Here is a 14,046-nt window from a genome sequence, read left to right on the forward strand (position 1 = left end):
TATCAAGGAGGGGGAGGAGCAAATCATCGAGAATTTTCCTCAAGTCTTCGCCCTTCTCCTCCTTGACAGAACGTAATCTTAGATTTTGCCTTCTATTGCGGTTCTCTTGGTCTTCGAGACGATATTGCAGCCATCTCTGATTTTGTTTCATAGCTAAATGTTCAATTTTCAATTCATTTAAATCCCGGTCCTGCTTTTCTATTTTTTTCTCGGCTTCCTCTACCCGTTCCAAAATATGAAATAAGTCCGTTCTCAATGTACTGATTTCCTCTTTTATAACATTCTCCAATCCCTTTAACATTGCCGCCATTTCGCCCGTAGTTGGAATGTGAGAGTCCAAGCTATGTTCTTCCACTTGGCTAGCTACATGCTCCAATTCTGTTAAGGTATCTGCTATTGGGGATGCTGCCCCCCCTCCTCCGTTTTTGTTTACCCCCATTTTTTCTGTTTTTTTAATTGGGCCTGGGCTCTTTGAGCTCCCGCCCGGTGTCATGTAGTGTCTAATCGTAGTGGGGGAGGGGATATCCTTTGGGGCTTTCGAAGCAGCCCCCCTTGTTGATTTATTCATTATGTGTTTCCTTGTCGCTCTGATGCGTTTCCCCAGTTTGAGCGGTACGTGAGGGGTCTCGCACCCCCCTCCCTCTTTTTTTTTTTTTTTTTCAGGACAGCGCAGTTTTTGTTGCTCACTGAGGCATGAGTTCCTAATGGTAGGAAAGGTTTTTTTTTTTTTTTTTTTTCCTTAGTCAGAAATTGCCACCTGACATTTACAAAAGTTATTAGGGGTTCCGGGGATTGGCCCGTTATCCTCAGATGGGCATTGGGGAGGAAGGTCAGCCTCTCTCTATTTTTAGGAGTATTGCACTCCCTAATTCAAAAAACCCCTTTCTTGAGGGATTCTCCACGTGTTCCTCTAGAGTATAATAAGGCGGACTACCCGCGATCCCCCCAAGATTGCTCTCCGCTTCTCAGGTTTCTGATGCCCTGGGCAAACAAAATAAACCTGCCCAATGGGCCAGGCCGAACCCGGGGGGTAAAAACTTCACAGGTGCCCCTGCTGATGCCTCCGTTCAGCCCCCCCGTAATTTGGCAGCTCCTTTCAAGGGTGGGAACAGAGGTCTCCTGATAAGCTGAGACGTTTACACCTTGCACCCGCGTTTTTTTTTTTTTGGTTGATAGCCAGCCTTATTTTTTATAATTGAGACAGTTTATACAGAGCCCCCTGCTGTTCACACCCAAACTCCGGGACAACTCCCCTTACCAAATTAATTATGGTTTGCGGGGGTAGGTAATGTCTCTGGGGTGACAGATACACTTCCGCTCTCCCACCCAAATCTATATCAACGGAGTTTAAGCTGAGGCCCCATAAACCTATGGGCTATAGATACTTAAGTTCACATATAAGTACAATATGAGGGGGGGAGGCAGAGAAAAATACTGGTGCGGTACAATGTTCCTGCTGAAGCCACTATTATGCTATGCAAAATATAAGCAGTTACTCAGTTCATCCTTGTTGATTACTTCCACACATTAACAATATGCATATGCAGGGCCACTAGTTAGAGTTAATTATCCCAGCATTGTTAATACCTATCCCCAGCCTTCAGGGCATTAGTCCTTGCTCCATGGGTTTCACTGATCTGGTCTTATGGGGAGACATAGAAAAAAAAGGATCCATATTACCTTATAGTTTCCCATCCAATGGGATGTCCTGTACTCACTGCCGAGAAGAGGGGGAAGATAGGCAGCAGACAGAAGTGCTGCAAGTGGGAGCTTCCTGTACACAACCCGTCTTGTGGCTTGTCTGCTGTCTCCCGGAGAGGCACGGGGGGGGGGCCGGAGGGTGCGGGCTATCGGATGGCGGCGAAAGCTGGTCTTTTCCGCTGTAGGAGGGCTGGCCCCACGGTGAACTCCCTCACTGCGGCGCGATCGCTGCACATGGAGCACCGCCGGGTCTAGGTCCCTCCATCCTCCTCCAGGTCAGATCCATAGCGTGGGCCGCCGCTCCCTCAGACGTGCGTGCTTCACGTGCACCACGTCATGCCGCCCCATTGATCGATCAATTTCTGAGGATTCATTTACTCTTAAGCCCTGTACACACGATCGGATATCTGATGGAATCTAATCCGATGGATTTTTTCCTCAGATATCCAATGAAGCTGACTTTCATCAGTCTTGCCTACACACCATCGGTTAAAAATCTAATCGTGTCCAGCGCGGTGACGTAAAACACAATGACGTGCTGAGAAAAATGAAGTTCAATGCTTCCGAGCATGCGTCGACTTGATTCTGAGCATGCGTGGATTTTTGACCGATGGATTTCCCCACAGACGATCGTTTTTTTCTATCGGTTTTTTAACCATAAGAAAAATTTAAAACAGTTTCTATTTTTTTTCACCGATGGATAAAAACCTGATGGGGCCCACACACAATCGGTTCGTCCGATGAAAACAGTCCATCGGTCTGTTTTCATCAGACGAACCCATTGTGTGTACAGGGCTTTACAGTTGGAGGGTGGTAAAAGCACATGGTTGAGCCATGTTTTTACTATCCTCAGCTGCTCCCGCTTATGCACCAAAACAACGATCCCCCTATCGATGTTACTGCCTGTCGAATGTGACCCAATCAACTGAATGAGGCTGCGCTGTAACTACATCACATCCATGAGTAATGCACATGATTGCAGCATTTGTGATGTGGGTTTTTAGGGGTTAAAACAGGGGTGAGGAGGTGACACAATGGGGTTGATTTACTAAAGGAAAATAGACTGTTCTCTCTGCAAGTGCAGTTGCCCCAGAGCTTAAAGAGGAGCTGCTTCCATAATTTGTAATTAGATTGTAAGCTCTAATGAGCAGGGCCCTCTTATTCCTCTTGTACTAAATTGTAATGTAACTGTAATGTCTGCCTTTATTTTGTTAAGCGCTGCGCAAACTGTTGGCACTATATAAAACCTGTATAATATAATAATAATAATAATAATAAAAACATCTTTGCAATTCTGAAGCTTCCCTCCAACCACTTTGCATATTATTTTATATATACTGTGATTCTGTACTTGCCAAATATGCTGCAGAAATCTCACCTCATGAATCTGGCTGCAACCATTTTAACTGTCAGCAGATGAAGCTACCGCTTGTTCACTTCCTGGATTTACATAGACACACCTCTTCAGAGTTCTGCAGCTCTCATTGGCCCTCTTATGACTCATCCTCCCTCCCTTCCTGGCAAACTCTCACGAGAATGAGAGAGATGTCATAAGCCTAGGCTAATGACCAGACAAGAATCAGGAAGTGGGCTGTAAAAGGTATTTACTGGCAGAAATAAAATGTTTTACTATCCAAAGTTAAAACAACAAAGGCAGAAGATTTAATTGATGGAAAGATAAAAAAATTACTGAAGTTCTGCTTTAAAAAAAACTTTCACTTTGCAAAGAATACCATATCACATGCAAGGGAAATAAATAAAAAAAAACATTTTTGCTTGCACGTGATTGGATGATGGAAGTCAGCAGAGCTTCTGCTCATTTACTAAGGTCTGGCACAACTGCACTTTGCAAAGTGCACAGTCTATTTGCTTTTTGTAAATCCACACCAATGCCTCCTCACTGCCTGTCAAAGTTTTATCCACCATAAATCGCTCTTTAGAGGGCTAAAACAAATGAAAATGATCCCTTAGGCCCCGTACAGACGAGCGGACAGTCCGATGAAAACGGTCCGCCTAACCGTTTTCATCGGACATGTCCACTGGGAGATTTCGGTCTGATGGCTGTACACACCATCAAACCGAAATCCGCGCGGACAGAGAATGCTGTGACGTAGACGACACCGAGGTTGTCTATCGCGCAAGTTCAATGCTTCCACGCATGCGTCGAATCAATTCGACGCATGCGCGGGATTTCTGTCTGCTGGTTAGACGTACTAACCAGCGGACATGTCCGCCGGACAGCTTCCCAGCGGACATGTTTCTTAGTATGCTAAGAAACATTTGTCCGCTGGAAATCTGTCCGCTAGCCTGTACACACGATCGGATCTGTCCGCTGACACTGGTCGGCGGACCAGTTTCAGCGGACATGTCCGGTCGTGTGTACGAGGCCTAACAGTTAAGCTCGACTCTGTGAGATTTTTCCAGAAATGTTACTAATAACAAGGAAATGCACAGGGGCTAAATGGTGATCTACATTATTTATTGAAAGGTTCATCTAGTACTCAGTGGTCTCAAACTGGCAGCCCTCCAGCTGTTGTGAAACTTCAAGTCCCATGAGGCATTGCAAGGCTGACAGTTACAAGCATGACTCCCACAGACAGAGGCATGATGGGACTTGTAGTTATGCAACAGCTGGAGGGCCGCTAGTTTGAGATCCCATGTCTAGGTAGACCTTCATGATGACAAAATAGCAAAGCAGGGGGCACTAATTACCATAAGTGCAAATAATATATGGTGAAAATATAATCAAAATTAAATGCCAAACCAGTGCAGTAACTAGCATCCACCCAGGAGAATGGTTACCAGTATTCAACAAAATAATCACATGCATATAACAAAATGATAAGTCTGTTTAAAAAATAAAACAGTAATTAAGCAAAGTGTCCATAAATGCAAGAAGAGCTGTGTTGTTAGTGTTCAAAATTCTTTCAATTCGCACTGTGCAAAGACAGGGAGGATTTCCACCTCCACCAATTGAAGACACCACAATAGTGCATATAAGGATGGCACCTTACCAGAAGTAGTCAAATAAAGCTTAGTGTCACCATGGACAGACTGCAACAAATGGAGTTCCTTTGGTTCAGCTTGACTAAGCGTCATAGAGCATGGTAAAAGAAGAGAAATACCGCCATAGCATGATATCGTTTAATAAAATTTATAAAAAACACACACAGTGTTCAGGAAGCACTTCCTGATGACGACATAAACAAAACGTACGTCGAGGCGGTACGTGAGCACGCACAGCATCTACTTCCGGTCCCGCTAGTTCCTCTGAAGCTAGAGGTGGAGCACACGCCAGCCTCCCCAGCAAGGACTCATCTCTATTCGACCTAAGCCGTATAGTCTCAGTGCCGGGACGTGGGCACCACCCCAAGTAAGGAGCCACTCGGCACTGTGTGTGTTTTTTATAAATTTTATTAAACGATATCATGCTATGGCGTTATTTCTCTTCTTTTACCATGCTCTATGACGCTTAGTCAAGCTGAACCAAAGGAACTCCATTTGTTGCAGTCTGTCCATGGTGACACTAAGCTTTATTTGACCTCTTTTCTAACGAAAAAGGTCAACTACTTCTGGTAAGGTGCCATCCTTATATGCACTATTGTGGTGTCTTCAATTGGTGAAGGTGGAAATCCTCCCTGTCTTTGCACAGTGCGAATTGAAAGAATTTTGAACACTAACAACACAGCTCTTCTTGCATTTATGGACACTTTGCTTAACCACTTCAGACCCGCGCTATTGACAAAAGACGTCAACAGCATTGCTCTCAAGTGCCGTGTGGACGTCTTTGGACATCTTTTTAAAAGCATTACACTGTCCCGGCGCATCGCTGAAGAGTCGATGCGTGTACCTAGCGGCCGCGATGTTCCGCCGGGTACACGCGATCGGTGGTGACACAGCAGGTGACAGCAGGGACGTGGAGCTCTGTGTGTAAACACAGAGCTCCACGTGCTGTCAGAGGAGAGGAGACCGATCAGTGTCCCTTGTACATAGGGACACAGCATCGGTTACCTCCCCCAGTTAGCCCCCTCCCCCCACACAGTTAGAACACCCAGGGAATACATTTAACCCCTTCCTCACCCCCTAGTGTTAACCCATTCCCTGCCAGTCACATTTATATAGTAATTAGTGCATTTTTATAGCACTGATCGCTGTATAAATGTGAATGGTCCCAAATTTGTGTCAAAAGTGTCCGATATGTCCGCCGCAATATCGCAGTCCCAATAAAAATCGCAGATTGCCGCCATTACTAGTAAAAAAAAATAATAAAAAAAAATCATAATTCTGTCCCCTATTTTGTAGGCGCTATAACTTTTGCGCAAACCAGTCGCTTATTGCGATTTTTTTTTTTACAAAAATACGTAGAAAAATACGTATCGGCCTTAACTGAGAAAAAAAATATAAAAAAAAAAAAAAGGGATATTTATTATAGCAACAAGTAAAAAATATATATATATTTTTTAAATTGTTGCTCTTTTTTTGTTTATAGCGCAAAAAATTAAAAACTGCAGAGGTGATCAAATACCACCAAAATAAAGCTCTATTTGTGGGAAAAAAGGACGTCAATTTTGTTTGGGAGCCACGTCGCATGACCACGCAAATGTCAGTTAAAGCGACGCAGTGCCGGAAGCTGAAATTTCGCCTGGGGACGAAGGGGGTTTATGTGCCCAGTAAGCAAGTGGTTAATTACTGTTTTATTTAACGGACTTATCACTTCGTTATGTGCATGTGATTATTTTGTTGAATACTGGTAACCATTCTTCTGGGTGGATGCTAGTTACTGCACTGGTTTGGCATTTATTTTTGATTATATTTTAACCATATATTATTTGCACTTATGGTAATTAGCGCCCCCTGCTTTGCTATTTTGTATTTATTCAGTTCACTGAATTTTGAGGAGCAGCTCAAAACACTTTAATTATAAATTTAACCATTTAAAAATATTTTTGATATATTTTTGGCGCGAGACCCTTACCTACAAGACCTTCATGATGGTTGTTGGTAAGGTTAAAGTAGATACTATAGTCCCACTGTAACGTGTTTTAAAATGTAACGTCCTAGATGGCCAAATGGCGAATAAACATTTGTGTGCGTTTTTATACTTGCCCTGGCATTATATATCATATTGCTAGAGATTGTTTTCTACCTATTTTTCACTTTTGGATTACATTGAAATGTATCCCAGCCTCCTGTAGCTAGACAATTGTCCAGGACTTAGAGAAAAATGGTTAAATAAGGTTTTAGTAACTACAAAGCTGTTTATTTAATCTCTCTTATTCGTTTCTACTGTTCTATTATATAAGTGCATTTCCATTTTGATCTCTGTGTGTTCCAGGTTATCTTTGACTCTCCAGCCGATGCTCGGTAACATTTCCAAGCATGCTGTGCAGGCCAGTGATGTCCCAGTGCAGCATTTGTCCTTTGGTTATGTGCAGTGAATGAGAAAAGAATGTCTGCTTCTTTAGAAGTGAATCAATGTAATGTGCAGAGTTTGATATTAGCTGGATAGTGAATCAATTTAACACTTCCTTTGAGGGCAAACACAGACAATCGCTGTGACATTTATGTTTGTGTACATATTAAGGGACTGTACAATATTTCCTCCCCGAGAAAACACAATGAATTAGTGAAAGTGCTTCCACTGTCAAGGATATGCATTGTTTGGCAACCTTTTAAACATGCATGTGTAAATTACCATTCTGGCGTGTCAATTCTAACCATTGGCTGGCTACTCTAATGCCGCGTACACACGATCGGACATTCCGACAACAAAACCGTGGATTTTTTTCCGAGGGAATGTTGGCTCAAACTTGTGTTGCATACACACGGTCACACAAATGTTGGCAGAAATTCCGAACGCGGTGACGTACAACGTGTACGACGAGCCGAGAAAAATGAAGTTCAATAGGCTGTGCGACTCTTCTGTTTGATTCCGAGCATGCGTGGATTTTTGTGCGTCGGAATTGCATACATATGATCGGAATTACCGACAAGAACTTTTGTTTTCGGGAAAAATTGAGAACCAGCTCTCAAACATTTGCTGTCGGAAATTCCGATGGAATGTCCGAAGGATCCTACACACGGTTGGAATATCCGACCAAAAGCTCACATGGAACATTTGTTGTCGGAAATTTTGATCGTGTGTACATGGCATAAGGGGATTGTCCTGTTACATAAACAAAAAAAAATAAAAAAAAAATAAAAGGTGTTTTTTTATGGAAGAGAAGCGTTTGTCACAACTACTTTTCCCTGCCTGTTAGCGTTACTGCACACTGAGCCATGCATGCACAGCTTAAGGTCCTTATAGATGATACGAAAAATAGATAATGGATAATAAATATTTATAAGACGAGCTGTCTGACGATTTTCGGATTGTTAGTACGGTGCTTCGACAGCCAATTTCGCTTTATCGGTAGACAAAGTTTGGATGTGCAGGCTATAATTTTTTGTTGGATGTAAACGCAACGTCTGATTTTTGTTTCATTAGTGTGGTTTTTGTACAAAAAAAGACTACGCATACTCAAAAACGAAAGAATACATACAAAACTAGTCAACACAATACGTCACTTCTGACGTTGTATACTGTCGTACGAAAATTTTCTTATTGTGAGTAACCTCTTCACTTTCGACATGAGACTAGAATGCAACAAAAACGTACGTTCGGTCATCCGAAAATCTAAGCATGTGTACGAGCCTTAAAGCGGAGGTTTACACTTACCTACAAAATGATCCCCTTGAGCACTTTGGTGCCTTAAAGCGAAGGTTCACCCAAAAAATAGGTATATAACATTACATTCTGTATACCTCAAACATGTACAGTATGCTGTTTGTTTGTTTTTTGGGGGTGTACATACGATATTATCTCTATTTTTCACCTGGCTTGCGGGTACTAGCTCCCGCGGGGGTAGGCGTTCCTGTACAGTGGCGCAATGTCTCTGGGACTTCGCCCAGATGATTGACGTGCCTGACAAAAACTTCCCCCGGCGGATAAGGCGAGTCACGAGTTTCCGAAACTAGCCAAACTGCGAGTCAGCTCTATACGGCACCTGCGCACCGACTAGGAGCCGTGTAGAGCTGACTGCGCAGGCACCGTATCGAGCCGACTCGCAGTTTGGCTAGTTACGGAAACTCGTGACGCGCCTTATCCGCCGGGGGGAAGTTTTTGTCAGGCACGTCAATCATCTGGGCGAAGTCCCAGATGACATTGCGCCACTGCATAGGAACGCCTACTCCTGCATGATGCTAGTACCCGGAAGCCAGGTGAAAAATAGCGATAATACCGTATGTACACCCCCCCCAAAAAAAAACAGCATACTGTACATGTTTGAGGTATACAGAATGTAATGTTATATACTTATTTTTTGGGTGAACCTCCGCTTTAAGGCACCAAAGTGCTCAAGGGGATAATTTTGTAGGTACATTTTAGTACATTATGGCATAAAGCTCCAAGGGGCCACTTTTTATGTTTTTTATGGTCAGGTTTACAGTGTTACCAAAACCCAGGACTCTGCATTCACTATATCGTGTCTCCCACAGTACACAAAACATGAAAATGCAATCATTTTTTTAACAATAAACTGAAATATACCTTTTCTCATCAGCAGTATATAGCAGTCTTGTGATTGTTATGAGAGCCTGGTTAAAGCTTGTAGGAGGAGTTTTCATACTGCACTGGCTGTCCTATCAGAATGTAGGACCCCCTGACCCTCTGTCTGGACAGTGCTGATTGGCCCTGTGCTGATAACATGCACTCTCTCAAAAAGAAAAAAAAATCTCTCTATTAATACACACCAAACTGAGCATGTGCAGCCTGACTCCAGTAACTCTGTCTTATATGGACATGTTTTGGGGGACAATGCATGTGGGAGGATCAGAGAAATCAGGATCAAACAGCTTTTTTACACAATGTAGAGGATTAACCCCTTTTATTATAAAGTGCGTATAACAAGCATGCTTTACTGCATATACAGACTGATTTTATTGTTGTGGGTTTAGTAACACTTTAATTCCGCAGAAAATGATGTACAGTATAATCATCTTTAGGTTGTGTGTGGTAGTGAAACAGAGAGAAACATATTGACATTTAAAGTAGATGTCAGCTCTAACTAAATCATTTTTTGTTTGCTAAAGCACTGTATATCATACAAAGTTGGCACGGTTAAATCAAAATTAAATTCTTCTCTTTGTCTTTTTCATCCTTTATTGCATGTAGCACTGCTGATTTACTGTGGTTCCTTCGCAGCCTCTTTCTGCATTCCTCAGCACAGGTTTCCTTATAGTGAGAAGATATGATATGTGTGCTGAATCACTTGGGTTCTGCACTGGAGGCTTGAGTGATTGGGCGACAATGCTGGTGATTGAGACACGGGGCAAAACGTTGTCACCCTAATAGCAGGAAGTGCCCAAACAATAACCTTCATGATAGGTATTTAACAAAAGCTGCAGATTTATTAATATTTAAAGAATACATTTAAAATTGCAATAGATGTGCTGTGGTAAGATGAGACAATGCAGGTTATGTGCCTTGGAGCACTGCGGTACCTACCCAATGCACCTGCATTGCAATCATTTTTTTATTTTTTTATTGAGAGAGTGCATGTGATCAGCACAAGGCCAATCAGTACTGTCCAGACTGAGGGTCAGGGGTCTAACACTCTGATAGGACAGCAAATACACAGTAATGCACTATTATGCATTTTGTTGAGCTGTTACAAAAAATAGTGCATGCACTTCTGTTCATTTTGGTGTGATTTATTGGTATCAGTTTACTGAATGATCTCCTTTAACAGGATTTATGTTAATACACTGAATCCAGCCTTAGTTTTCGGATTTGGTACACAACTAGTTAACATGGACATTGCAATATAAGTCTTCGTTTTTGCCCTTTCACTGACAAGAGCATATTACATAGTAATGTACAAAAAACTTCACAGCAATCAAAAAGTTAAACAATGTAGCTGATGTAATAGCAGCTTGAGTTTGCTTCAATTTGTGTGTGGCATGTCCACTACCCCGTAAACTGAATCTGTATGGTTACAAAATCACCCCAATCAATTGTACAGAATCTAAGTACTGTACAGGCATTCCCCACAGTCATGGCATCTGCTCTGGTTCTCCATCTATTTATTTTTTATGTTTTGTAGCTTAAAATAGCGATTCATGAGAGCAGTGGACACAAATATCTTGTTCACAGATCACCCTGTGGCTGTGAATGAACCCAGAACTGACTTCATGGTCAGAACTACAGTCAAAAGATCAGAGGTTCTATGCCTCCAAACTCCATCCGCTGTACTCAGGTCTATTGTTGTCAGTTTACTTATATTGCATAAAAAAAGATAATACACAATTATATATTTAGATATATATAATATACTGTAACTAATTAATACACAACACCAAAAAAATAATAATAATATACACGGAAACACACCCACATGCACATAACATTTTTAGTATAAGGCCAAATAAATAAAGTAGCAGATAATTCTATAATTTTCTTAGAGAAAAGATGCAGGTAGTGTCCCTATACGAGCCTCCTCTTGTCTTTACTCCCTACTCTGCGCACTCCCTCCATACCCTACGCCCCTCCCAGTACTGGCCCCTTTTAGAGAATATAATTTTGTGGTGCCACGTAATTTGGTTGGAATTTGTTAAAGCGGAGTTCCACCCAAAAATGGAACTTGCGCTTTAAGAGCAGGTGACCCTCTGACATGCTACATTTGGCATGTCATTTTTTTTTGGGGGGGAGCGCAAACCTTCTTTTTAGTGGGTTCCAGCTCTCACTTCCTCCCGGGGCTCCGCGGCACCGGAAGGAAGTTAACCTCTCCCCCCTCCCTCTCGGCAATCTCCTGGGATATGTCACAGGTCCCAGATGATTGCCCGACCGGCCATTTCGGGCATGCAGCGCGGCTCGCACATGCGCAGTGCGTGCACGGCCGTGGAGCCCAGTCATGATCCCGGCGCCACAGAGAGGAGGGGGAGATGAGCGGGGCTTCGTACAGCTGCATCGCTGGAACCTGGGACAGGTGAGTGTGCGATTAATAAAAATCAGCAGCTACATTTTTTGTAGCTGCTGACTTTTATATGGGTGGAAATCCGCTTTAATAATAACAAGGAAAGCAATAAAATAGATCCCCTGCAGCCACCAACAATAGACCCCATCAACAATATTCCCCACTGCCACAATAGACTCCCAGCAACACTAGATCAACACCAGCAACAAAGACCCCACTAGCAACAGTAGATCAGTAGAACAGCCTGCATCAATAGACCTTCCAGAGGTCAGAAAAAGAAACACCCTATCTCAGCAGTAGATCCATCCTAACAACAATAGATCCCTCACAACAATAGATATCTTGACAATTGACAGCAGTGAACGTTAATAGATCCTCCAGTACACCCCAGGACCTCATGTCATTACATAAATTCAGTGCTGGAACTGCATTCCCGCCACCTTCCCATTAAAGAGTATAAGTGAAAAAAATTGTTTCCATGGCCCGGATTCACAAAGCACGTACGCCAAAGTATCTCGAGATACGCCGCGTAAGTGTAAATATGCGCCGTCGTATCTATGTGCCAGACTCTGAAACCAAGATACGCCTGAAAATAGACTTCATCCGACCGACGTAACTTTCCTAAGCCGGTGTATCGTGGGCGCATATTTACGCTGGCTGCAAGTGGCGCTCCCATTGATTTCCTATTCAAATATGGAAATGATGGAGATACATCGATTCACGAACCTACTTGCGCCCGGCGCATAATATACGCGGTTTGCGTAAGTCGTACGTCTGGTATAAAGTTATTCCCCATATATGAGGCGCAGCTCATGCTAAGGTATGGACCAGGGAACACAGCCGTCGTATTTTACGTCGTTTACGTAGTACGTAAATAGGGCTGGGCGTAGGTTACGTTCACGTCGTAGGCAGTGATCCGTCGTATCTTAGGGAGTAGTTCCGACGTGATTCTGACGTTCGTTTTAAGGACTTGTATGGCACTCGGCCCATCATTTGCATGGGGTCACGCCTCATTAGCATGGCTCACGTCTACTTCCACCTACGACGGCTTACGCCGAGGGAACCCAGCGCACTTTGGGAGGTAAGTGCTTTGTGAATTCGGTGCTTGCCTCTCTGCGCTACGTCGGCATAGCTTATATTAGATACGCTACGCCGGCATAATTATGCGCCAATGTATGTGAATCCGGGTCCATGTCTTTAGTTTTCTCTCCATTGCAAACATCTTTACATTTTCTGAATTAAATATATATTTGTCTTTTATTACCTTATGAAAAGATAGGTAAAGGCACTGTTTTATAAAAGGAGCACAGTGGGCTATGTAAATACAATTTTATGAGCACATACTGTATGTGGAATGCAATGCCAGCAAAGCAAATGTGGGCCTTCATAGAACTTTGTCCATGTGTATACCAGGTTGTATTCCCTTTGCATCTGCCTGCTAAATTTCCAAACCGAGGACTCAGCACAGGTGTTCAATAGAGTATTAATTTCCATAAAACTTAGAAACAACAGTCATACCTTACTTGCTATTGTTTACTTTTGCTGCCTATAGTGATCATTAATATTCAGGGGACTATTATGCAAGTCCATGGCTAATGAATATCACTTTTGTGGGAAACTGCTTTTAATAATTATATTAAATATGTTTGATATACACTATCAAAGGATCACTGTACACAAGAAAACAATATTGGCTCACCTGATTGGAGCAGACTCATCTCCTTTCTCCAGCCAATCCTGAGGAGGAGTGATGTACATGCACCATAGGCCCCAATTATATCCATGAGCTGCATTGGCATACTGTTGTACCTCGAATGTGTTGTACTTGATGTTGTCAATTGCTGGCAAAATGATTTTGCTTCGATCTTCTTTGATCCTTGTGATGACAGGCTCGGCCCTAAATAGAAAGCAGTGAATGAAGATATTTAGAATTGTAACATATTTGTTAAATTAGAGCAGGTCAGACCCACCATGAAATAGATTTCTGTGCCACCATCATTTTTTAAGATAGCATTGGACTAGAGGAAGCATAGCCATCTTGTATCAGAACAGGATGGGTGTATTAGAAATGGTCGTTTGTTACAGGAACGCTTGAGTTGCTCAGCTGTGCTTTATAGAGATTACTTATAAATTACAGGGTGGCAACAATTTGTGGAAGCAATACAAAATGTCAGCATTTCAGTTTACTAGGAATGAATAAGCTATTGGTCAAAATAATGTCCCTAGAACTCCGTCACTAAAGCCTATGAATTTAGACTACATCCCCTGCAAATATAATGTAATTCAACATACAAGACAAGAATAAATAGTTTGGGGTGATTTATTAAAGGCA

The 14,046-nt window shown here is 42.5% G+C and overlaps 1 protein-coding gene across 1 annotated transcript in view; it reads right to left on the reverse strand.

Annotated features, from left to right (window-relative positions):
- Nucleotides 1-14,046, reverse strand: part of GALNT9 (polypeptide N-acetylgalactosaminyltransferase 9) — a 467,683-nt gene that overhangs the window by 243,218 nt on the left and 210,419 nt on the right. Inside the window, exon 5 of the mRNA XM_040347718.1 lies at nucleotides 13,414-13,611. Coding sequence (XP_040203652.1) covers nucleotides 13,414-13,611 — 198 coding nt within the window. The remainder of the gene's footprint in view (nucleotides 1-13,413; nucleotides 13,612-14,046) is intronic.

Source organism: Rana temporaria, chromosome 1 (assembly GCF_905171775.1).
Source record: "Rana temporaria chromosome 1, aRanTem1.1, whole genome shotgun sequence".
Classification (NCBI taxonomy): Eukaryota; Metazoa; Chordata; class Amphibia; order Anura; family Ranidae; genus Rana; species Rana temporaria.